Raw genomic sequence first — 26,799 nt, 5'->3', positions numbered from 1 at the left:
CTGGGATGCTGCAAGCCCTGCTGGGAGCAGCCCGGGCTCCGTCGCTGGCAGCAGCTACCCAGAGCTGGGGCTGGCCACAGTGTGCCAAGCAAAATGGCCTCGCGTGCCACATTCGATACGCATGCCAGGGGTTGCCAACCCCTGTCCTAGATCATCCATGACCAGGGAGGCTCTCCCCAGTCCCAGTTCCTCATCACCTGTGGGCAGTCACCTGTGATTTAAAAGAGATTTAAAATCAGGAGGGGGAAGGGAGTGGGGGCCCTGCCTCTTGACAGACTTCCCCTTTTCCAGGTACAGGAGAAGACTGGCTATCAAGTAATGGGATCCCCTAAAGATGGGTCTGGGAGTAGCCCTCTAGTACCCCCTGGTTGGAGAGCTCTCCTTTGTAGCTCTACAGTCAGGGGCTGGAGTGCATATTCACTACAACTCCTGGCCTATTTTTCTACTGAATTTCTCTAAAATTCTTATTGGTAGAAATGAACATCTATCCATGTCCTAAATCTCACGTGCAAAGTGTAAATAGATTTTGCCCATAACTCACAGTCTAATACTGTGTCAATATTTAATAACTATTTGTTACAGATGTTATTCATGGATCTTGAATATTTGAAAAATCACACGGTGAATTACTAAGTTATTACTGTTTCTCACTGGAGAATTAAAAAATATTGAAATTTGGGCCCAGTGGGCTTAGTTAGTTAAGATACATATCAGAATTCAACTGAATTAAAGAAAAGTAGAGGCAACTGTTCTAATGGAAGACCTGAAAACAGGGATACCTATCCAAAAATATGCAAGATCTAGTAGTTTGTTACAATTATGTGCTTCTCAGCATGCTATATAAGGACAATATAGGAGGCAAAGTTCTTAGACAACATATGATCACATGGATAGGGAACTGTTCTACAGGTTGAACAGCTGCTGGCATATGATTCTAAGGAAAGCATTCCAAAAAGTATACATTAGGGTACTGAAAATGTTCATGAAGTTGAAGGAGGATACATTAAATATGAAATGCAGAGAAAGAGCTTCTTTTAACAGCTGGGCCTTTAACATGACTTGTAAACAGCAAAGAGCATGGCAATGCAGTAAGAGGGTGTTTAAGTAATTGTCACAAATCCTACCTAGGTTTCAAACAGTATATGAGAAGCTGCAAAGATAAGTTCATACCTATCCCAAACCTGGATGAAGATATTTTTATACTGCTTTAGTGACATTCCCAAGAGGGGCAGTGAAAAGCATACCCTACCCATTTCTATTTTTATTCCCAGTCCATTGCACCAAACCTAGAAAACAGACAGCAATGCCGGCTTCTCCACTCAAGATCTGTGTTTCCAGTGTACTTGAGAGTAGTAGTAGGAAACACCTGCAGAGCAGTTTCTAGGTTTCGCATGGTAGTAAAAGGGCAGGGTATTTTTCTTAGCAGTGCTCTCACAAGGGTTGCAGAAGCAATGCTGACATACGCCTGTCCCACTTTAAGTCTGGATGAAAGGCCAACAGTAAAAGAAACAGGACTTTTCAAGCATGGGGAGTTGTTTAACTTTATTTATTAAATTGACAAGACATTGTCATTTATATAGCTAAGGTCAGAAATACTTAATCTACTTTTTCAGTGCCAGCCTGAATACTGGGAACCATAAGACAGCCTGAGACGCCCTATTCTTGCCATGCATGAATAGTGCCCATTCAATATATAGTATCCAAAGTAAAATCTGAAATAAGTACAGGAAAGATAATTCAAAGAACACTGAAAATATCCTACTAGATTTCTGAATATCCTTAGTGGGAAAAGTTATCAAAACCAATGTGGATTAACTAGGAAACATTACCTTGCTTAGTGAAGTGTTTCATGTTTTCTTAAAAATTAAACTGTTGCAAAACATACTGAAAATCAATTAAAAAGCAAAAGCTTGTAGGTTATACTAAAACAATTGAACTTTGTTGCAACCTCAACAGAGGGTGATTAAATTCTGTATAATAAGTTTATTTTTAAATGAAGTTGCCTGTTTTTAGGGGACAGAAAGAGAGCTTTAAAAGTGTGTCATTTCCTAGTTTCATCATGATTTCACTACTTACATTGATTCAAACAACTGCATGTACTGCTCATCTCCACGGCCTCCTTCCACCTCATGGTCCAATTTTAAAATGATTTCATTTTCAAACTGTTAAGAGAAAAAAAAAATCAGAAGACTTAATAATGCAGAATAAATATATAACAAGAAAATGCAATATCACCTCAACACTACCAAGAAAATTCAGGAAATAGAAACTGAAAAGCCTTCAGGGTTAAGTGGATGAATACGTTCAAGGTAAAGAACACACACTTCAGACTATCTTCAAATAACTGTTCCCTCATACTTACTGATAGGATGCCCCAAAGGATACCTTTGCAATAGCTGCATTATAGGTTTTCATAAAACAGTTCTAGTTGGAGAGAGAGGATTTTGAAGTAAAATGGAGCCATTTTATTCCAGATGAATTGTGAATGAATACAATATCTTAATACAAGTGGTACATATACATACAGTGAAACATGAAACATTAAACAAATCTACAATGTATATAGGAATACAAGGTACAGTTGTTGTAGTCAAACATGGTTTGTCCTCTAATCTTAAAAAAAGAATTAAGTTGTAATTGTAGGAATATCTATCCCATTAGTTTATCAGGCCAGGCAGTACTGTACTGAGTTGTGACACTGTTTTGCACACATTCCCTCCTAAACTACAAGTAGTGGAGCACTATGAGTGGGTTTATTAGCTTTGCTTGTAGGTATCCATCTACCCCAAGCTGCCATAGCTTGTGGGTAACTGCACCACTGCTGCTTCTCGGACTCTCACTGAAGCCCTTCCTCCCACTACACCCAGGATATCAGGCTTTTCTCTCTCTTGGTGAGGATTTCCACAAATCACCTTCTTTCATACTATGTACCAGCTGGGGTTTGACCATTATAGATCTTTATTTCAGCGCTGTGTGTGTGGTAGCATGTTTACAGTGATACAGAAACACCTCTCTACAAAACAAATTTCACATCATAAATACAGGCTTATTCCCTTTGCCAAGCTTTGCCTGTTTGTTAGAAAGGTCTAGTTTATTTCCTATTTCCAAGTTGGGAACAACATGTACTGCTTATAGCCCACATCCTGTATGTTTGTGCAATTCTGCCCAGTCCCTCAGCCTCTCTGCATGCGCACACCCTGGGTAGCTTCCTGCATCTCATTAAATCACTTTCATTTTCCATGATTTGGAGGTTTTGGGTTGCCTTTGATCCCAGGTTCAGCCCTTGTGAAAAAGCCCCCAGTCCATCTTGGACAGAGGCAGATATGGAACTTCTCCCTTGCTGATGCCCCTGCTATTGTTTCCTTAAGCACATTGAAACTCAGTAAGTGTGGTTCTTTTATTATTGTCTCACCTTTCCTGCTGGCTTCTGTAATAACTGCTTTTACAACCTCCCCTGACTTAACTATGCATTCAAATAGGCATCAGTACATAATTAAGAGGGGGGAAAAAGCAACACAGAATATTAACAAGATAATACAGGCATGTTTTTAGTTGACCAAATAAGTGAAGTGAGCAGCTAGCTGTGAAATATTATCTTCATGTAAAACTGTAGGGTTAGGAACATTCAACCAGTCTAGCAATTCCAAGAGCGGAACCCTTAAATGCTATAGACTCTTTTCAAAATCACTGGAGCATTTCAAGGTCAAGAATATCTTACTGGAAAAGCAAGCAGCCTTTGGAACTTACTGATTCAGGGAAAGGAAGGGGGTTTTATGATATTTGAGCTTAGTGTTTTGAAGGATCTGTCCTCAATTAAAGTTCAGATGTCTCTTGAAATGACAGCATGGTATTGCAATATGAATACTGGGTTAATTTGTTATTTAAACATTCTTAACATGCTTTGTGTAAAGGAAATTGCTTTGTCATTTTGGAACAGTTAAGTCAAGTTGCCATGTTTAAAGTCTTAAGATTTTATAATTAATAATCAGTTTGGTAAGAGCTGTGCAGTACATTATGCAAATTACATTACATTCTGGGAGTAGAGAATTTTGAAATACATTTGGTTTCTTTTATCTCTAAGTGTCCAAAAATGCATTACTACATATATATATATATATATATTCAGCAGCTGATTTTTGATTCTCAACACAAGATGTCTCTAAATAAATACTTACTACAGAAGAATAAAATGATAAATAGCTTTGGTTTAAAGGTACAGAGATCAGCTGACATAAATAGACAAGTAAAAACTTCTAGGATATAAAACAGCAGTCTTTCTGTTGATAGAATCAGAAGTATACCAGTCCCTGCCACCTCACCCAAAGCAGACAAGGCAATATCCAATTGAAACTACAGAGGAAAAATGAACACACTATAATTTTCAATAAAAATGCTGCATTTGAGGAGAAAATGAAGGCTCCTAAGATACATAGTTGTAGTCTTGTTTCAGCCAAAATACCATGGTGCTTTTTTTTAGACCTCCAGACCTTTTTTTCTATGCACTATGAAGGGAAGTATACTATAGTGAATCTCTAATTCTTCTAACTTCATCCAATCATCGTGTCATCTAACTAGTTAAAATAAAAAAATGTTGATACGGCTATGTATATAGTCTTTATTTGCCCAGAAGGTGCAAGATATATATTCCGTATAACATTTTTAATCCTATCTAATATAACTGGAATGTTTTTGTTATTTCAAATCTGCTCATCTTTTTAATTATTCTAAAAAATTATACCTCAATAAAATCTCCTGGCAAGAAGTTTCACAAGTTAGTTATTTCTTTATATAAAAATGTGTATAACCTGGAAAGCCTAAAAGCTCATTGAGTATGTAATAGTAGGTTACTTAGGTGTAAAACAATTATTAAGAAAACTGGGACAAATACAGTTTAAAATCTGTGTTGTTTTATATATGTATGCATATGCTATGCTCAAAGCATATTATAGACAAATTGTACTTACTTTGGCCCCAATCCAGCAAAACATTTAATACCACACACAATTTTTAGCAAATGAATAATCCAATTCCCTTCACAGTTAAGTATGTGCTTTAGGGTCCTGCTTGGTCTGGGTCTAGGCATTTCACTGCAGTGACAGAATAATGAAAGCTTCTTTCATTAGAGGCAGTTGATTCCACTAGTTTATGAGGTGATCAATACATGGGGAATCTGCAAAATTTAGTGTCCTGGGGTAAGGTGCCAAACTCAGATCTTCCACATGACACAAAACTAGGCTTTTGTCATTGGACAATAGGGAATGTATACCTATATTGCTGCTTTGGATCATTTTGTAGTGGGATGGAGGGTTGAAAAGCTGGCAATTTTCCAGACAAATCAACATTCTGTAAGGAGATATTACTCTGTATATTTTCTTTTCCATTATATCATGTTTTCCATTGTGTCGTTATCAGAGACAACACATCAGACCTTTTCAGAGACTCAGAAACAAAAAATAAATAAATAAATAGTGGACTGATGTCTGATTTTCAAGTAAGCATTAAGGATTACACATTTAACATGCTTCTCCAGGAAAATCGACCTTGGTTGTTGGGACTCAGGTAAGCCTAGCCAATTGACATTGGAAATGGATTAGAAGTCTTTCAGAGCATGAACTCGTGATGAAACCAATCAAGTGGTTTGTCATCTTGGGTCAAAACAAATGAGGAATCCATGCCTATTTCTAAGCTATGTAAAATGTGTAGGAAATCCCCATTTAATAGCCCAAAGATATATCCTTGACAGGAACAAAAGAAAAATCCATGTAGTACTGATTTTCATGGCTGGAACTGAAATAGACAAGTGTCTGATTTTAGGGCTGAGCTGTTCATTGTAAAAGTTCTCAGATTTCCTTTCCTGAAGAGCTCCCTCAGTACCAGTGGACAGACCCCTAAAAAGTGTTAGAAGAATACCTGGGATCCAGAACATTAAATAAGGCCGGTACACCACATTCTGAGGCACGCTTCTCTCATTAAAGTTTCCAAATTTATAGTCTTAATTTAAGGAATGGATCTATAGTGATAATGATACATTCAGTGGGTACATACAGACATTTGGTGAGGTTAGGGAGAGGTTAGATTAAGTTTGGTCCTGGGTAGGACCATAAACTGCATCCAACTGGAAGGAATGTGGCAATGCGGTGGGGCTACTCATGGCAGGGTAGCTCCTATAAATATCACAATATTACAACCTCCAGAGTAAGGTGAATTTATGGTGCCTCAAAGCCCTAGCCTCCACTATCTTGTGCGTATTTCCTTGGTTGGAAAAAGGCTGAGGGACATCACCCTGATAGAAACATGGCCTCACTGAGGCATCAGGCAGTCAAAAACAGCTTTTATCTGTTGCTCTTTGGCAGAAGCTACAACCATCAAGTCACTGAACATTTCAACTTGGCCTGGCCTTTGGATTCTGTCTCAATGGTTTAAAGTGGGGGTGATAGGTCTAAGGCAGCCTCCACTCCTCCATACCCTTGCCTAGGCATATGCACAGAAGGTCTTGGTGTGATTTATACTAGCCAAAATGATGAAGTGACTCACATGCTGGAATGTTAGGACCCTGACCCCAGGTTCAATTCAGTCTCTGATTTTCAGGAAATGGCACTACTAAACTATGAATTGATTAGACTCAGAATTGACACTGCTATATTATCAGAAACTCAGCTCTCAGATACAGGTTCTATCCAAGAGAATGATTATATCATATTCTGGCATGGGAAACCCACAGGAGAAAAGAGAGATCAGGGAGTAGGCTTTGCTATTAGAAACAGCTTATTTTCTTTCTCTGAAAGCCCAACTGCTGTATCTATTTGACTCACGACATCAATGTTGGATTTAGGCACAAGCTAATAGGGGTGTGTGAAGTAGGCCCTATTCAATTCAGATTTGGATTCAGCCAAAATCAAGGACAGTGATTGGATCCGTTGATTCGGATCACTGTCCCTGATTCGATTCAGCCAAATCTGAATGTGAAGATTCAATGCTGATTCGGAGAATTAGCGATTCGGACAAAGACACAGCTTTAAATGTTTTTTCTACATATCTCTAGGTAGCAGGTGACTCGTGAACACCGCAATGCTCATCCACCCAGGGTCCTTCCTGGCCCAGCCATCAGCTGCAGGGGGACCCTGGGTGTCCCCCTGGACCCAGGAGGCACCAGTCTCTGAGCTGGGGGGGGCACAGGGGGCCCCTCAGCATGCTCTCTGGGGGACCCAGAAGTGCTTCTGGTCCACTTCTAGGTCTGCTGCCAAGAGCACTGGGGAGCCTCCTGCACTCCTGTGGGATGCTCCATGTGCCTGAGCATTGCGGTGTTCACGAGTCACCTGCTACCTAGAGATATGTAGAAAAAACATTTAAAGCTGTGTCTATGTCTGAATCTCTGAATCTTTCCAAATCTCTCTGAATCAATTAGGAGAGTTATGATTTGATTCAGAGAGATTAAAGGGTCCTCTGATTCAATTTGGATTCAGCGATTCGGCCACCTAATTGGGCTGAATCTCCGCCCAATCGAATCAGCGACTGAAGCTTCACAGCCCTACAAGCTAAGTAAATTACAGCTTAGAACCTCACATTATGAGGGGCCTCTAAATACAAAAAAAAGCAACACAGTAAACCTCACAAATCTGGCATGCTTGGGACCAAGCATGTTCCAGAAATTTTAAAATGATCTTTTTTTGAAACTGGCGCTGCAGCCAGTTGTGAAGCTGAAGAGGGGTCGGGGGGTGTAGCAGTGGCCAGTCCTGGAGCACCAGCCACATACAGAGCAGCAGCACAGGGTGTTTAATGGAGGCAGCAGCAGCAGCTGTGTGCAAGCTTCCCCCCCGCCCCCGCAGCTCCTTCCCACGTCCCTCCCCCTGAACTGGAAGTCTCTTCTTGCTGCAGCTTTTGGGCTACTCCAGCACCACGTGGCTGCATTGCTAGTCTATGGGAGCATGGGGCATGCTGATACCCTAGGGCCAGGAGTGTGTGAGAGAGAGAGAGAGTGTGCGTGTGAGAGAGAGAGAGAGAGAGAGAGAGACAGAAAGTGTGTGAAAGTGTGTGTAATTGCTAGAAATCATAAAGTATTTTAAACTTGAAAGTATTTCATAATGCAAATAGATTTCTTGCAAGATATATGTTTTAGTTAGATTATTAGTTTTTCATTGCATCTTCACCTATTTATATATGCAAATATAAAGCTTTAGTATTTCTATTTTTATTGTCCTTTCTGTTAGAATAATACACTTTTTTTGGTAATGCTATGGAGCCTCTTAAGCTTGACATAGCTTAGGGCCCCAGTATGTCATAATCCAGCCCTGCATGACAATCAAAGTGCATACACAGAAAGGCTTCATCATGTTGTTTAGTGTCTAGGTGCCTACCCTTCAAGCTAGTGGCAAAGACGAGAATATTTTCTACCAACAACTTGAAGAAGAGATTGAGAAAGCTCACAAAAATGAGACCATAATAATACTTGGTGACTTCAATGGAAGACCTGGAAATAGTTTTAAGAATTGGCCTGGTATTCTGGGCAAACATGGAATTGGTAATATGAATGAAAATGGCCAATGTTAGAACTCGGTGCAAGTCAAAATCTATGTGTTACCAATATCTACTTCACTGGGAAAATCACAAGAAAGACATCATAGAAATATCCAAGATCAGGGCACCAATCTACTGACCAGGCATAACCACTTGAAAGAAATCCTGTATACAAGGTCTTATCTCAATGCTGCCTGTGACACTGACCATGCCTTAGTCTGATGCAAAGTCAGAATCAACATAAAAAAGATCCACTGTACCAAAACTACCAGTCACTCTCAGAGAGACATCAGCAAAACTAAAAACATAAAGAAAAAAAAAATTCAGACTATTCAATGAAGGAGTTGTGAAAGCAGGTTTACCTAACAACACAGCCACCAAGGCTTGGGAAAGCTTAAAAACTAAGAGATAAAATGCTGCTATAAGAGCATTTGGCAAATAATGAAAGAAAAGTGCAGACTGGTTTGAAGAGAACTCTGAAACTCTTCTATGACTGGTTGAGAACAAAAGGACAGTTGATAACATCTATGAGAAATGTCCCAACACCATAACCCTAGAAAATCTGAGAAAGGATCAAAGAGAAATGCAAAAAGAGGTGAACCCAAGATGTTTGGCTGAACCTCTGTGATGATATTCAAAACATAGCTGATGTAGGTAATAATTGTGGAATGCACTAAGGGATTAAATGAGCAATTGGTCCAGTCAAGAAGAAAACAGATCTTCTGAAATACTTGAAATGGAAATGTCATTACTGATAAAAACGATTTAAGTGATGGATTGAACGCTATGGAATTATATGTTCCAATGAGACTGAAATCAAACACAAAGAGCTGGAAGGATTACCACAGTTTGAAGTTATGATGCATTAAGACAATGAGCCTACATTAGAAGATTTGCAGAAAGCCATTAAATCGATTCCTGGGAACAAGGCATCTGGCAACAACTATTTGCCTGCTGAAATCTATAAATATGCCAACAAATTACTTTGAAATCTTCATGAAGTGATACAGCTCTGTTGGAAAAAGGAAGCAGTACCACAAGATTTCAAAGATGCTCGGTTTCTATAATTATATAAAACCAAAGAGGATGGAAGTGACTGTGACAAGTATAGAGATATCTCCCTGTTGAACAATGTCAGAAAAATTGTCACTCCTATCATTCTGCAAACTCTAGGTGAAAGAAACTTCATTGAGTTTCAGGAGAGATTTCACACAGGACACTACACCATTGATATATTTTCAGTCACGCAAATGCAAGAGAAGTGTAGAGAAAAATGAATACCATTGTACACAACCTTCATTGATACAGTCAACAGAAAGGGCATTTTTACTGTTCTGAAGAACCTGGTCATCTCCCCCAAACTATTGAACATAGTTTGCTCATTGCATGAAGGTATGAAGGCAACTGTAATGTATGAAAAGGAAGAATCAAATGCCTTTGACATCGACTAGATGGAGGCTTGTTCAACATCTCAAGGTTAAAGCAAAAACCAAAGCGAAAGAACTCATTCTGGGAGATTTTCTATTTTTGGATGATGTGGCCTTGATTGCCCACAGTGACTGTTCCCTGCAAAATTTCTTGGACAGATTTTCTGAGTCATGCAAGAGCTTTGGGATGGCAATTAGTCTCAAGAAGACTGTGATCAGGTACTGAGGGGTGGAAGAACAAATACCTGACATGATTCTGGAGGATAAATCTCTTGGTGTTGTTGACAGTTTTTTGTACTTGAGTTCTACTATAGCTGGAATCTTGACCTTCAGACTGAATTGATTAACAGAATCAGAAAAGCGGCTAAGAATTCTGGTCTATTACAGAGATGTGGATGGAATAACAGCCAACTATCAGGCAGGGGTAGATAATTATTTAGGGTTGCAAGCCACATAGGAATTTTTGGGGAGCTGTTAAAGGCTGGGTCAGCACCCCCTCCCCGCCAGGAACAGCTTACCAAACCTCCTTATGTAGGATGGGGCTCCAGGTGGGCAGAGGGGTGGGGGGCAAGGGAGCTGATGTGGGCACAGGCAGAACCTTAAGCATCTCCAGCCTTGCTTGGGAAGATGCCCTGATCCCCAGTGGGAACCTGCCAACTGTGTCCAAAGTTGTTGCTGGTTCCCACCTTGAGCTGCTTCTGGCATGTGGGACAGAAGCTGGTGTGGGGACATGCTGTAGGTGTGGGATGGTTCAGGGGGGCAGGGAGAGAGGAAGAAGGAGACACAGAGAAAGAGAGAAGCAGCCCTTCCCACAATGAGCAGCAGTGGCTGTGCTGGGAACTGGAAAAAATTAGGACCTGGTGGTAGGCGTGTTCACCACTGCCGGGGCCCTTCTGGCTGAGGCCACCCAGAGTCTATGCCAGGGCTGTCCTTCAGCTCCTCCCCAATGCCGCCTCTGGGCTGCCCTGCACCACCTCTGAGCTGCCCTGGGTTCCCCATCTGCGAAAGGGGCAAGGGGCTGGAGAGAAGGGCAAGAGGGGGCTAAAAATAATGCAGTGCCTGTGGAGCAGGAGGGAAAAGCACAGCCCTGGGGCTGTACTGGGAACTATACAGAAGTTCAGTTAGATTGGTTTTGTCAGACCCGATCTAAGTTAGACTACCCAGGAGGTGACGTTAGCTTAGTTTGTGTCACCCATTTTTAGACCAATCTAACCTTTATGAACTTCTATACAATTTGCACTTAGATCCCTAGTTAGGTCAACCTAAACATAAGGTCCTTGCCTGAGTGGACTTAGATAGATTGGGTGGCCATTTTTAATGAGATCTGACCTCTCCAAACATTTGTACCTAGGCATTAAGATTAGCAAGTAACATTTTCACACTCTCAATATAGAATTATTTATTTATGAGCACTTCAAAATCCTCTGAATATGCCACATGGCAGTTGTTTGTGTAACTGTAGTGATGTAGAAGTGTTAAATCTGAACTCTCCATACTATATATGAAAAAGAAGAGAAAGAAGGTTCTGCTGCATAACAGGAAATATTTGAGTGTACTTGGGAGGTCGAACATACTATCCAATATATTTCATAACTACTGAGTAAGAAATAAGAGAATTGGTTAGTTGAAACCCCTGGTGTTGCTAATTCTTCTAGTGAGAGATGACCATGGACAACATTCAAGAAAATACAAAAAACACTGTTTTGACTATCCGGTAGATTTGTAAGGAATAGCTAATCATTCTGCTGCCCTGCATGAAGTGAGGACAGGGGAAAGTATTTTCTTATTAATGACAAGATGTTCAATGAGGCCCCTGACAGACAATCACTTAAGATGCAATTAACTGGTTAATTATATCTAAGTACTGACCTGGTCACACATTCAATCAATTAATGGCGTGATAAAATGAGGAATAAACCACAAAGGTATTACACAAAATGGGTGTAATAGTTTTATGGCTGGCTTCTATCATGACTTTAATTGAACATGTTCGCCAGTGTCCAACCTCTGGAGCACACAGGAATGGTTCAGGACCCAGCTGATCAGTAGGACTGTGCGAGGCAGCTAGTATTCACTTTGGATTCAAATTCAGGGGGACAGTGATTTGATTTGGTGATTCCAATCACTGTCCTGAATCAATTGAGCTGAATCGGATTCAGAGATTTGGCTGCTGCCAAATCAGCCGAATTACTGAATCACACAGGCCCCATCCCCCGCCTGCTCTCAATGACTGCCCCCCCAGACCCCAGCCCCTGGCTCTTTGAAAAAGAAAAAAAAAAAAGCCCCCTCTCACCAGCTCCTGCCCGGTGGGGGTGGGGGGGTGGGGAGAATCCCGCTTCTCCCCACTGCCCTATGCTATGTGGGGGGGCTCTGCCATGACCCCCCCAACCCCCACCCATTGTCCCAGCCTCACCATGGCTGCCCAACCCAGCCAAGCAACCCTTTAAAAAAGAACTCCCCTGCTTGGAATCACTGCCTCCTGATGGTGGGGGCCAGTGATCCCTGCTGCCCACCACTGCCCTGCACTGCATGGGGGGCCTTCTACAAGCCCCAAGAAGCCCAGAGGCTGCTGCAGCAGCTGGTGAGACCAGGGGGTTTTTTTGGTTCTTTTTAAAGGGACAGAAGCTGGGGTGGGTCGGTCAGCCACAGCAGGGGCTGGGAGAGCGGGTGGGTGGCTCATGGAAGAGCCCCCCACACAGCATGGTGCAGTGATGGGCAGTGGGGATCACCCCCGCCACCTGGCAGAACCCAGTGAGTAGGGGCTTTTTTTAAACAACCAAAAGCTGGGGCCAGGCAGGTCAGCCATGGGGGATGGGCTGTAGAAGCAGGCGGGGGACCTTACAGGGGTCCTCCCATGGTCCCCTCCCCTTCCTCCTGTCCCCCCCTCCCCCACCCCCTACTTATCAGCATGAAGTCCAGGTCAAGCTCCCTGCTGTATTCAGTGGGGACTGCCTGAACCATCGAAGCTCTCCAAATCTTTTCTGAATGGATTCAGAGAGCTTCGAATCAGTTCAGACCTTTTAATTTGTCTCCTGATTCAATACGGATTTGGAGATTCAGCCACTGAATCAGGCTGAATCTCCTCCAAATTGAATCAGCACCTGAAGCTTTGCACAGCCCTACTGATCAGGGCTCCCAGATGGGGGATCACAGGGAGAGAAATTTGCTACTTGCTGGTGCAGGGGGAGCCTGGGATCAGGCTTCCCATGCTTGGCAATATGGTGCGATGGGATCCAATGAAGGATCACACAATTGTGCCTGTTTCCATGCGTGTGTGGCTTGGCAGGAAGTATGATTGTTGGGATCCCACATTAGATTCCCATTATACCTTTATTATAAAGATATTTAATTCAAACGACTATTTTGCAGCTGGTTCAGCATCTAAACTTAGAGAATGCAGCAGTATCAGCATGTGAGGCACTATAGCAAAATGGAACATAAGACTTAATTGTAACAATCAATCATTCCAACTCAACTTTGCAGTATTTATTTATTTAGAGCACTAGCACACTTGGAGGATTCTGAAGTACTTCCCCAAATAATGAAACTACTACATATGACACACCAATTGGTACACAATTTCAGCTTTAGGGAATCATAAGGGATATCATAAGGGACACAAAAAGGTCATCATAATGCTTTATAAGGAATGTATACATTTGAGGATGAGGCTAATATTGGACTAAAAGTATTGAAAATGAATGTCCTGTTTGGGAAGGCTGGAAGAAAAGATGTTTCTTATTTCTCTTTTAATTTCTTGTACATTATTCCCAATTTAAAGGGGCACATTTCTCTCCAAAACAACTATATACAGTTTGGCTACAAAGGGGTGCCACACAAAGTACTGTAATACAGGGACGGATTTTGTCTTCTATGTCTATATCCACTGTTGGTTTTTGGTAGTCTTTTTTTCCCAGCATAACTCACAGTAATTTGAATACTGATAACTCTAAAGTGAGTATTGGCAATGGAACAATAACCTCTATGCTAATATCAGAGAATAAAGCAATTTTGAATCATGAATTGGGACCAAACCAGCTGTCTACTGCAACATGTACAACAGAGATATTGAGTGGAGTGGAGTAGAAAATAATTTTCCGATCAGATACAGGCTATAGCAAATCTTGAGAGCCATAGATGTACACAATTACAGTGTTAGAAAGGCAGAGAATAGTTTCAATATTAAAAAGTATACAAGTATTAAAACAGAGCAGTCCTTTTGACTCATCTTGTAAACCTGCTTCCTGTAGACTGTAATAGTTTCTTAGTTTGATACTGCTGCAATAATATGCAGAACAGTGAGTGTAGCATAAGGTCACCTACTACCTAAAGCAAACGTGTCAGTCAATTAAATCTTCCCTAATAAGTATCTAGCAACTGGTAGGAAATGGATTACTTCTTTAAAGTATCCAATAATTTTGTTTCTGCTTGACCAGACAAGAACCAACTTGAACAAACCATTTCCTTCGGTTATCAGCAGCTGCTAAAACAGCACATTGCTGAATTGAAATAAAAGATGCTGGCAAATAAATTATAAGAGACATATTTAATATTGAACTTCAGTTGCCATATTTAGCCTTGGTCTCTCCTTCTTCAATGGAACCATGCCTACATGTGATAGACTTCAGTTTGGCAAACTTATGTGAGAACAGCCACACAAAGTCCTTTTCCTCCACTCTGTTTTGAAGTGCTATGCTACATTTTCCATAGGTGAAATGTTCCTTGTTTTTGCTAATGAGGCAGTTCCGCACATCTACACAAATCCTTGGACATATTGGGATTTGAAGAACTGAGAGTACTACTACTACTATTATATGTGTTTTAATTAGGGCTGTCAAATGATTTAAAAAATTGATTGTGATTAGTTGCACAATTAAAAAAATTAGTCAGTTAATCACGATTTTAATTGCACATCTAAAACCTCAGAATTATGCAGGTACTTTGTATGGTTGGGAGTGGATGTGGGGTGTCTGTGGCGGGGGAATTTGTGAAGGTGTAGGGGGTTGTCTGGGTGTGTGGGGGGTTTGGACCCTGGAGTGGGGGCCCTGCACACCCTGACAGAATGTGGGGTACTGTGGGTCAGGAATGAGGGGCAGCAGCAGGGCTGAGGGGTCTGTGGTTTGGGATTGAGGGGCAGCCAGAGAGAGGGAGACACACACACAGACAGATGCATACCCCAGCAGGTAAGTTTGTGGAAATAAGGTGTGGGAAGGAAGGGGCGGGGGGAAGATCGAGACTCCCACAGTGAGGGTGGAGTAGGGTGGAGGCTTGGGTGAATGGGGCTTTGGGACCAGGGCAGGTGCTGGGACAAAATTGCAGGTGGCTCGTCCAGGGATGCTGAGGGGGGGGGGGGGGTTGGCTCCTTGCTGCTGCGTGCATCCCTGGGGGAGACATGAGCCCCCTGATTTGTGCACAGGGTGGAGGCAGGCTGCCTGCTATGGGCTGGGCCTCTATGCCCTGCTGCCTTTGGCCTGGGAGCCACACTCTGGCCATGCCATGTGTCTCTCATGCTGCAGTCACGCAGCTCCTGGGGCAAAGGCAGCAGGATGCAAAGCCCCAGCCTGCAGCCCACCTCCATACTGTGCACAAAGCGGGGAGCGGGGGTACATGCTTGCCCTACCTCCCTTGGAGGCACGTACAGTGATGGGGAGCCGCATCCTTGAACAAGCCTCCCACAGCTCTGTCCCATAATCTGCCCTGGCTCCAGGGCTGTATTTACCCCAGCACCTTTCCCTGCCCCTGGCCCACTCCCTCTCTTAGTTTGGGGGCCTTGATCTGCCCCCCGCCCCTTACCTCCCCAGATTTACCAGTGCAGTGCTGCTCTGCACGCAGGCTAGGGCTGCTCATGTGTGTCTGTATCTGTGTCTGTGCGTGCCCCCCAATCCTGCTGCAGCCTTTTGGAGCCTACTCCCAGGCTGCCCTGTGGTCCTCTGCACTGACAACTCTGCCCTGCTGGCTGGCCTGGAGGCAGCAGAGCAGAGCCCGGGCACGGGCTCCAAAACCACATGCATGATTAATGCATTAAAAAATGAATGCAAGAACCAATTAACACATTAATCCCAAGCATTAACTGCAATTAATTGACAGCCCAAATTTTAATCTGTCCTAAACCAAAGTGAAATCTTTAAAATGAACTTAAATCTATGTATATTTCAATTATGTTTCTATTTACTCAACAAGGAACTACACTGTTTCCTTTTATTTATTCATTTTTACTAAAAGCTATTTTTGTATCTCTTAATCTAAGGCTTTAGCAATCAGTTATGGCAAATACTAGTGGGTCTCTCTAATAATATTCTTTTCAGTGGAAGGTTCTGCCAGAATATAGAGTTTGATCTTTCAAACAAAGATAGACTGTAGATACTCCAAACAATAGCACAGATAAAATTACCTCCATGCATGTGCATAATTTCCATTCTGATTACAAAAGATTGCAAGACAATAATTCTACAAATACCTATAGCATATTACCATTTAAAGCCTTGCTAGTCTTTATATCTTTAACTGAATTGAGGGTTTTTTGAAGTACTTAGGTGAAGCAGCCAAAGTTCCATTTTCAAATGTGATTTGTGTATTTACAAATGAAGCCTTTGAATGAAAACCAATGAGCTTTAGCAAGCGCCAGTAAGATTGACCAGTTCTTACAAGCTGCAGTTCTCACAAGAACTTCCGAGCAGCATGGCTCAGCCTACCTGTTCCCATTCTGTATGTGCCAAACCTGGAAGCAGGGTGGTGAAGTTACCTTTGCTCACAAACATATGAAGCAGAGAGTTTGACCGTGGTAGTAGGGACATCCTGAGGCTTTACTTCCTCATTTCTTGGTTTGGCCCGTACAGAGTAGGAGAGGGTAGGAAGGGCACTGCTTCCCAGCCGTGCTCTCAAACACTGTAGAACAAAGCACACATGTCCTAACATACTTCTGTAAATGGACCTAATGGGACTTAAGAGATTTTGAAAATTTCATATTTGACCTTTGAAAGAAAATAATTAGCTTTACACAAAGTACTGTCTAATTTTAAATGATCCATTAATAACGTGAAAGCTTAATTGCGTGAATATAGTGATAGATTAATTTTATTTTCCATTAATGTTGATTCTTTCACTTTTCTAAGTGAGGAGTTAAAATACTGATTATTCTAGCGCACATATTTTTTCAGAGTTTCTAAAAAATCAAATATGATTCCTTAAATGCTATTCTTAAAATATGCCACTTAAATTATACAGACTAAGAGAAGAAACATTTTTTCAAAGAAGTGGTTTTAATATTTAAAATCCAAAGGAGCACAACGAAGTGTTAAATTATGATTCTAATAGTGACTGTCTAATAAAAACTATTAAGCAACTATTCTTAAGCTTTACTAAAGTGAATGTCCTTTTCCTTGGCATTTTATACATACATTCATATAAAATCACCTGAAATGTATTCATATCTTCATAAGAATTAGTTTAGGGGTCATCCAAGTACCTGGTATCTCTGAGGCTCGTAAACTACTGCCCTCATTAATCAGTTAGATTGACTGATATATTTTCAGGTTTTTTGTAGGTTTAAGTATCTATCCCAAGGGATACAGTTAAGCCAAGAATAGGAAAACATACCTAAGAAAACAGATATAGGACTATTAGGATATAGACAGAACAGGTATACAGATGCAACTGCAGTTTTTAATCTTGGATTTAGGCCAAAAGCTTTGTGTTAACTACTGGCCAAAATGGAAATCTCATCTGCCAGTTTTTTCTAGGTTTTGTTGATATTTTTAAAAAATATCCTATATGAATTGAAACATAAATATAGACTTAAATGTGTAATATATATACAAACCAAAACCTATTGAGCAAGGCACTATTCTGGCTATTACAGTCTAATAGACAAGGAAGACAGGAGGAAGGAAAAACAAGGGACATAGATTAAGTGACTAGCCTATGGATCTACAGAAGGTCTATGGCAACACCAGGGAATGATGAATCTATATTTGAGTCATCCCTCTCTTCATTCTATAGTACTAACCAGGGAACCTGATAATCCAGCTTGTTGGCTATATAGTCACTGAACTCTGGTCATATGGCCACTGCCATCCTTGCAAGAATCCCATAATGTGATTTTAAACCTATTAGTCCAGCACTTCCAATTCCACCTTGGAATGGTTTGTTGACAGCCAAGCATAGCAATGCAGTGGTGTTAGGAGATCTGGATTCTAATCCTGAAACCCAGTGCAGCTTCCTATCCCCTGGAATTATAAGAAAGAAGGACTGGAAGGGATCTCAGGAGGTACTGTAGTCCAATCCCCTGCACAAGGCAGGATCAGCTCTGACTAAACCATTCTAGACAAGTGTTTGCCCAAATTGCTCTTAAGAAATTCCAACAATGGAGATTCTACAACATCTTTAAGTAGCCTTTTCCACTAGTTGGTGCTTACCCCCCTAGAAAAGAAGTTTGTCCTAATGTCCTACCTGAATGTCCACTGCTGAAATGTAATACCCTTGTTCCTTGTCCTGTTGCCTACAACCAAAGGAACAGTCCGTCTCCCCTTCTCTTTATGACCACACTTAATACATTTGAAAACAGTTACCAAATGACTATTGGCAAGTTACACTACTGTTAATACAACCCAGTAGACTATTAGGTTTTGTTTTTTTGGGTTTTTTCCCCCCCTTTTTTCGCCACAAGAGCACACTATTGGCTCATATTCAGTTTATGGTCCACTATAGCCCCTAGGTCCTTTTCTGCAGTACTGTAGCTTTTTCATTCATTCCTCAGTCTGTATTTAGGCATGTCATTTTTCCATCCCAAGTGCAGGACTTGACATTAATACTTATTGAATTTAATTTGATTAATTTTGAATCATTTTTTCAGTTTACCAAGGTAATTCTGAATGCTAACTCTACCCTCAGAGGGTCTGCAACTCCACTCAACTTGGAGAGAAGCATGCTTGTTTGCTATCTGACAAAAATAAATTACAATGGGTATATATTCTTTTTACTGGAATTTTTCTGTTGGAAACTGGCTTTGGCAAAGTCAATGTTGACAACTGTTTTTATTTTTTCAACTGAAAAAATTGAAAAGAAAACTTCATTTCAAAGAGATATTTTCCATGGATAAAACTTAAACTTCTTACATTTTGTTCTCAATTTTATAGGTTGGAAAACAATTGAAGAACTGAGAAGTCAGTTCTTCATGCTTCTTTCACATACACTTTGACCATTATCTTATTTCATTTACAGCAAATCATTGGTTAATTTTTTAAGGGATTTCTCCCCTCCATTTTTTCCACCAGGCAAAACAATTTGGGATTGCTGACCAACTTGAATAATATTTCATCCTATGCAAACCTTTCACTGTGAAATGATACCTCAGGCATTGTATATTCTACCTTTGCTACTTCTGCTGCATGATTTATGGAATTTTAAATAACTTGGTATTGTTTCTGTCTATTCCTTGAATGATTTAACTTTTTTTTATTAATATGAAAAGAGATAAAATAAGTCACTTTGGGTGAACCTCCACAAAATCACACAAGATTTCCTGGGGTTCTCCTACTTCCTGAAAACTTACTGTGCAAATAATTACAAAATAGAAGATATCTTGCAGTTAAATAAATATTAATGAATGTTCACAGATAACTTTTTGAAACATACACTTAGATTTAATTATAGTCATAAGAATAACATAGCTACTAAAAAGATGCATAATATTTGTTCTGTTACCTTTCTGAATTCTCCTGTCTTTTCATGTTCACACAGCATCATATCAAAGAATATTGGGATTGTGGCTTTTCGTAGCTCAACTTCTGGAATAAGAGTCATCTCCAAGATTGGTCCAACCATCCCCGGAATAAAACAGATTTTATTTTGACCTAGAACAGAGTGGAAAATACAATATTTGAAAAGGAAAGAACCATTACCATTCTGATATTAAATGAACTAGGATTGGCATCCATTAGAATAGTGTGGAAACTATCAGTTTCAGTAATGTTCTTACAACTGGTTATTCATCCTTTTCCAGCCTTTAAAAAAAAAAAAAGAGGCATCTTAAAGGATACAGTCACATTTCAAGGGACTAGGTCTTATGCTACCAGAAAGAAGCATCTAGGACAGCTGAATGAATTTATACTTTAGCATACTTTCAAATATTTTAACTAATCACATCTCAGTGTAAATGCCTGGACTGGAAAGTAATCAAAAGACTCTAAGAATTCCCCCAAAACCAATCAATAGAAGAGATGATTACCACAGCCACATGATATGTTCACTTGTCTAAGTTATAAGAGGGAAAAAAAATCACCTAACTTCATTCATGAATGACTAATGCCATCCATTAAAAACCCACACCAAAAATAGTATCTGCACAACTACTTAAAAGCCATGTGAAGTAACCCTGTGGTACACCAGTCACATTTACTGTCAAAGAACCCCCAGATTGTGCTATAGGAGACATTCGCAATTACAACAAATGATAAAAATGAAGAACTGTTATAGCAAATGTAGTATCTTAAAAATCAGGTACCAAGTATTCCCCAAATGCTGCTTGTTTCATAGGAAAAATAAAAGGATTTCCTGTATGGATAACACAAGTGGTCTATCAGATCCAATGTCTCTGGCAGTTAATGTCTGGTGCTTCCAAGGAAGATGAAAAATTCTCACCAGCAAATGTGAACCAATACTGCAAACCCTTCTTGCCTTATTTTATTTTGGCTGTAATTTTCCTCTTACGTCAGTTTTAACACTGATACAACTTGAGTGACTTCAACAGCATTACTACCAGTTTGCACCACTAGAAGCTGGAGAGAGAGTGGGTGCATCTACATATGTGCTTTCCTGTGGAGTAGACCAATTAGCTCCACAGGAAGCTCCCTCTACATATGCACCGGTATTAGGGCATGATAAATCAATGAACTCCACTCTAAGAGAATATTGTCGGGGGCAGTATCCGACATTTACTGCACTAAAACATAAGTGCAAATGGTGACTGGGCAAGGAGCCAGACTCATATCTACTGCCTAGTTACATATTTCTGCATTTTAGCATCTGCATGTCCCAGCCAACTCCCTTACCAGCCAATGCTGCCACCTGGAGCCCAGGGCTGACTCCCTGTACCCCCTGCCAACCCAGCTCTGCTCCATCCCAACTCAAATTGCTGCTGTCCCAGGTGCATGTGTAGACATTGTCCCTAAGAGAAGTTTACTGCTCCAGAGTTTATTGCTTCACCTTAATTTCATGTGTAGATGCACCCAATAATACTTCACATTCTATTGAACTAATTCATATTAGTACTGACAGATTTTAAGATTTTGAAGAGATCATTATGATGGCTAAGTTAGAACTCCTCCATAATAGGTCATGGAACGTCACCATTATATAACAACTCAACCTCCAAGCATCCTTCTCACCTCTGAAAGAACCTCTTATACCCAAACAAGGCAAGGTATAACAACACCACTGGGTAAAGGACCCAACCAAACAAATGAATCTTGCACCTGGTTCTACTTGTACTCTACAATTTCTGTGTTAGAGGCCTCTTACTGAAACTACCCTTCCCCAGTCATTTATTTGTTTCTGTTTTTGGCATCAAAAGTAGAATTAGTCAACCATAAATGATGAAATGGGGAAAAATGTGCAGAAGCCACAATCTTTTAGCCTGCAGTGTTGGCTGGTGCTGCTTGGGCTATTTACTTCCTACTGCATACAAGATGGGAGGCAAAAACTACGGCATATTTGAAACTGTGGTTTTTGCCTCCCAGCCATCAGGAGGAAGCGGCAGGGTTGATGGGGCCCCTATGCCAATCAGTGGTGGAGGGCATGTAGGGGCAACTCCAAGATTAAAGGAGCCACTGCACCATGAGCTGGGCCCACAATTTAAACCAGGCCCTAGGTATAAGTGATCAGAAACTGGTCTATACCCATAACAGAACAGAAGTTCAGCACACATAGACTGGTTTAAAAATGGTGGAACCTGGTCTAAGATTTGCACCCCCCACCAAATGGTGAAAGAGTGGGTTTTTTTGCTACCAATATAAATTACACCACTTACAGAAAACCTAGGCTGACCATATGGAAATCCCAGAATTCTGGGACATCATCTGAGAGATCTGGGACACTTCCCCCTACCTCCCCACTGAATGCTTTTACAAGTTGGCGGGGGTGGGGATGCATGCTAGGTAGGTGGCCAGCCTGTCTACCTGCAAGACACTTTGCACTGCTTCGACTCCCACCCAGACTGCACCCTGTACCCCTGTGTTTTTGGGATGCCCATTATAATTCCCAACAGCTGACTGAGACCAGCCTTTGAAATTCAGGACCGTCCTGCCTGAAACTGAGCGTATGGTCAACCTAAGAAAACTGCATACCTTACATTGATTCTGCCTCAGGCTTTTTAATGTCTGTATCTAGCCAGCATTTCTCTCTTTCTCCCTCTCCAGATATATATAGATAGACATTGTAGCAGGAACTCAAACACTTACTGGGCAATGCAGCATATGAGACAAGTCCTCCCAGGCTGCCTGCCCTGGGTTGCAGACTGGGAAGACAGCTGGGTCAGGCTGGGAACAGGAAACAGCTGAAGGAAACACAGCATGCAACAACCCAAGGGAGTCACAGGGAACAGGTGAAACACCCAGATTGGCTGGTGGAGCTGCACGCAGGACACTTGAAGCTTCAGGAGAGGTGTGGGTTGGGTGTAGGGGAGGAGCCCAATGAACACATCCAGTGGGACTCTACCTAACCCTTGTCACAAGTTACCATGGAGGCAAGGTACATTCCCATTCACCCCATTCTACCACTTAAGACCAAGACCTGGAGGGAAAATCCAGGGGTAACAGGAATGGAGAGTAGGGTCAGTAATTAATAACTCTAGCCCTCCCTCCCAATACAGATATATATAGATATAGATATAGCACCTTTAACTGAAGGATTTCAAAATATTTAAACTATTGATTAATTAGAGATGATGACACAGTGAAGTGCCTGATGCAGTACTTATTTTATGAATAGGGAAACTGCCACAAGAGTTAAGACTTACCTTTTGAAGTGGTTTTATTTTTGATGGTCCCTAAAAGGCTGTCAGAATTAATGAGTTCAAGTCAGAATTTGCAGGAAAAGGAAATAGGTTGGTAGGTGTTCAAACTTCTAAAAGTCAAATTTTAGACAGGGATGAAGACAGACTCCCATAAGTGATCAAAATTAGCACTTATTCTGAAAATGTATTTCTGTTCATAAAACTTATGCAATGCCAGTTAATAAATCAAGATTTTCTGACATTTATTTTACCCTAACCAGTACACAACCTAGTGTGTCAAAGAACAGTTTTGTTTTACCGACTATGATCCTTCATTATTTTAAGAAATCATTAACTGGAATAAGCAGTTTCTCATGTGGATTTTCAGGCCTGGAGTCTAATTCTTCTCCAACTAGATATTACCTTATTTAACTGAACAGGATTACAACAATTAAAGACTTTTTGTACAGTGATATATTCATTCAGTACAAAATGAAAGGCTTATAATATTAGGTACAGACATTAGTTTGTTAGATTTTGAATTTTGATTATATGCCTAATACCTCTTGCAATTTGAAGATTATTATTTACTTTATAGGAGGACTATTTAAATTTGTAATAATTTCCTTCTAGTTGTTCAGGTGTGTTTTTATTATAATTTTAAACAAGTTTTCTCTCCAGTCAAATCCAAAGGGAAAGCAAAAAGATACTAAGTGAGGAATACTTCATATTTATTTATTTAATTCCACCCTTCCCAACAAAGAGTAATTTACAATAAGAGGACAGAATAACTTATAAAACAGGCCAATGACAAGAGAACAGAATAACTTAAAAGGGAGCTAGAATATCAAAAAAATATCTCAGCCTAGCTTTGTTTGCTAAATACCTGCTCAAATAGGAAAGTCTTACATTGCTTCTCAAAGGTGATTAGGCTTGAGCTCCATTGGGCTTCAAGAGAGATGGAGTTCTGAAGCTGAGGTGTATGACCTCCGGAGAATGGCCATCAATGACACTCTGTGTGTTTTCACCAAGCAGACGTGGTATATTGACGTCACTTTGCAGGAGGTTGCTCTTGGCTGATGTCTGGGATTGAGATGGGGTGTAAGGGAGAAGGTAGTCCCTTAGGTACATAGGACAAGAGATGGATTAGGGCCTTATAGGTCAAGCCAGAACCCTGAATTGCACCCAGAAAGCTTTGGGTGCCAATGCAGATTATGAACCACTGGAGTTATGGGTTCCTGGCAACCCATCCTCATCAGAAGGTCGGCTGCCACATTTTGCACCAGCTTTTTGTTTTCTTTTTTTTTTTAGCCTATACAACGGTCATAAAACAAGGAAAAACATATTCACAATTTTATGTCCAAATCTGTAGTCATCTGATTGCCTCAGGTGTAGTGTTGCACAAATCCAATAGTGTTGCATTAAATGCATGGAGAGGGCATTCAGAGGTGATGTGGTTTAAAGTTTGAAAAGGGGTATCACAGTTGTAGTTCGGTGTGTTAGTTCATCCCTATCAATGTAACATAAATCCATATCTTCTGTGTCCTGTCCTGATTCAGTTTAGAGAAGACCAAAGATGTCTAGGGAAATGAAAACCAGCTAGTCCAATGATGGGATTTGTAATAATAATTCTGTATTAAGGGGTGAATCGAGCCACTCGTGTCCAGGCATCTTGGATGTTAATTGAGTCTTGGTCAAGTTGAATTGCTGTTCTCCAAATGGGATGTCTAGTTTTTAATCTTGGATGTGCTGGGTTTAAGAGATCTTTGTGTATAGGCAGCTGTGGGTTATTTTTTTAGTCCATAATTTAGTTAAGGCATTTTTTCTTCTTTATGAGGGAGGATGTGTGTTACTAAGAATAGGGAGTCATTGGAGAGGGGTGGATCAGATTGTTTCTGTAATGATTCCCATTGCTTGGTTGAGTTGTACATCAACCTTATCAGTATAAGCACTGTTTAACCAGATTGGGGGACAGTATTCTGCTGAAGAGTAGAACAGTGCTGAAGCTGTTGTTCTCACTGCACTGGTATCAGCTCCCTGAGAAGTTCCAATGAGTTTCTAAAGCAATTATTACAGGTTTTTCACTTAGTTACTGTCACAGCTAAGTGATTTTTATAGGACAGTGTTATATTTAGAATGTTTCCTAAATATTTAGAAGTACCATTATAATATAGGAGCTGGTTTCTAAAAACAATAATGGGTTGATTAGCTTGTTTATTGTTCAAGCAGATGCTTCCATTTTCCCAGGGTTTGGGTGCAAACAACATTTTTTGAAGTAGGTATTGAAAGTATTCAGATCAGATGCAAGTATTATTTCTGCTCTGGAGAAACAAGATTGTTGTATAACCAGGGCTATTTCATCAGCGTATATGCATTTTCTAGAGGAGGTGCCTGGGAGGTCATGGATGTAAAGATGAAACATCAAGGGTGCAATGACTGATCTTTGTGGGAGTCCATTGTTCAATTTATGTGGTCTACTCAATGTTACCAAAAAAATCTGGAACCATATATTGCTAAGTATGTTGTCTAATAAATTAGTAATTTTAAGACAATGTATAGTGTCCAAAAACTTCAAGATGAGTTCTTATCTCCAGACTGTATCATATGCAGCCGAGAGATCAAGACAGCCACACTTTTTAGTGATGTTTGAAAGCCATTTTCTGTAGGCAGACTATTACAGTTCCTGAGTGACTTTAATAGTCTGCACCAGCTGAAGCTTCCAGACAGTCTTTATGGGCACCCCTACATACAGCATATTGCAGTTATCTACCCTTGAAACTAGCAAAGGCATGGATGATGGGGGCCAGATACCAATCTGAAACAAAGGGTCTCAGTCTTCTTACCAAACAAAGTTGGTGAAAAGCACTCCTAGCCATGGCTTCCACCTGAAGATCCAGGTGCAACAAAGGATCCAGGAGCACCTCAAGGTTGTGAATGTGATGAAAAGGGGAGGCTGAACCCCATGATACATGTCTCTGCTCCCCCCCCCACAAGTCAAGTGGTCTGCCTACCACCATCACCTCTGCCTCATCTGGATCCAGTTCCCAAGAGCAACCAGGCACTGGGAAAGGATGCAGGAGTGGGGGCAGTAGTACACAGGGGGAGCATAAGCTGCCAGAGGGTATGTTGTGGGGAGTATAGCATCTGTGGATCTGACCCTGGGTTTGGGGTTGGAGTCAGTGCTGCAGCCACTACTCCCCCTATCATGACGTGTGCTCAAATTAGGATGAGAAGCAATTTTCCCTATGTTGAATGGGAGGTGTGTGTGTGTGGTGGGGGGGGGGGGGGGGGAGACACACCTTACTTTGGATTTGAGTTAAAAAAATGTAATTATTCAGATTTTGCTAAAAAAGTAATTATTCAAATAATTCAGAAATGCTCTACACTTCCTAGTTGTAATTTTTTGTTCAGAATGAATTATTTCTGCACTCCTAACCCCCAACCTCGCTGGGTATTTGGATTCCCTTTACCTGCACAAATGTGACCCCCAGGGCTGAAACAGAAAGTATGAATTCTTGATACATACATTTTAAGGCAGTCATTACATGTGCAGTAACCAAAAAGGACACTTGTCATACTTTAGCTCTACCTCTGAGATGCACATGCTAAATGTGAGCTGGCATGTTTCATGTTCTCTTTTCAGAGACAAGCATAATCTCAAGTAACTAAATATATTTCTTGTTTACATATTTCCTATTCTTGGCTCTATACTGAATATTTACTGAAAGCAAAAAAAAAGAAGTTAACATTTGTGATTCAAAGGATGATTTCAAAACAGTGCATCCTACATCACAGTGTTTATCTGTTTCATCTATTGATTCACAGAAACCTGAAAAAGGTAGCTGTATATACAGCACAAAATACTTTGGT

At 40.8% G+C, this 26,799-nt stretch overlaps 1 protein-coding gene and 1 long non-coding RNA gene across 2 annotated transcripts in view; one reads left to right on the top strand and one right to left on the bottom strand.

The window, feature by feature from the left end:
• Positions 1–26,799, bottom strand: part of DOCK2 (dedicator of cytokinesis 2) — a 514,326-nt gene that overhangs the window by 71,950 nt on the left and 415,577 nt on the right. The window contains exons 33-34 of the mRNA XM_025212572.1: positions 19,644–19,792; positions 2,077–2,162 (exon numbers count right to left, since the gene is read on the bottom strand). Coding sequence (XP_025068357.1) covers positions 2,077–2,162; positions 19,644–19,792 — 235 coding nt within the window. The remainder of the gene's footprint in view (positions 1–2,076; positions 2,163–19,643; positions 19,793–26,799) is intronic.
• On the top strand, positions 3,270–19,792 carry LOC112551461. Its single transcript, XR_003095774.1, has 3 exons — positions 3,270–3,382; positions 5,413–5,559; positions 19,680–19,792. It is a non-coding gene; the product is annotated as an uncharacterized LOC112551461 (long non-coding RNA).

Source organism: Alligator sinensis, unplaced genomic scaffold (genome assembly GCF_000455745.1).
Source record: "Alligator sinensis unplaced genomic scaffold, ASM45574v1 scaffold606_1, whole genome shotgun sequence".
In the NCBI taxonomy this organism is placed as follows: domain Eukaryota; kingdom Metazoa; phylum Chordata; order Crocodylia; family Alligatoridae; genus Alligator; species Alligator sinensis.
The sequence above is the reverse complement of the archived record's forward strand: the minus strand, read 5'-3'. Positions and strand labels throughout refer to the sequence as shown.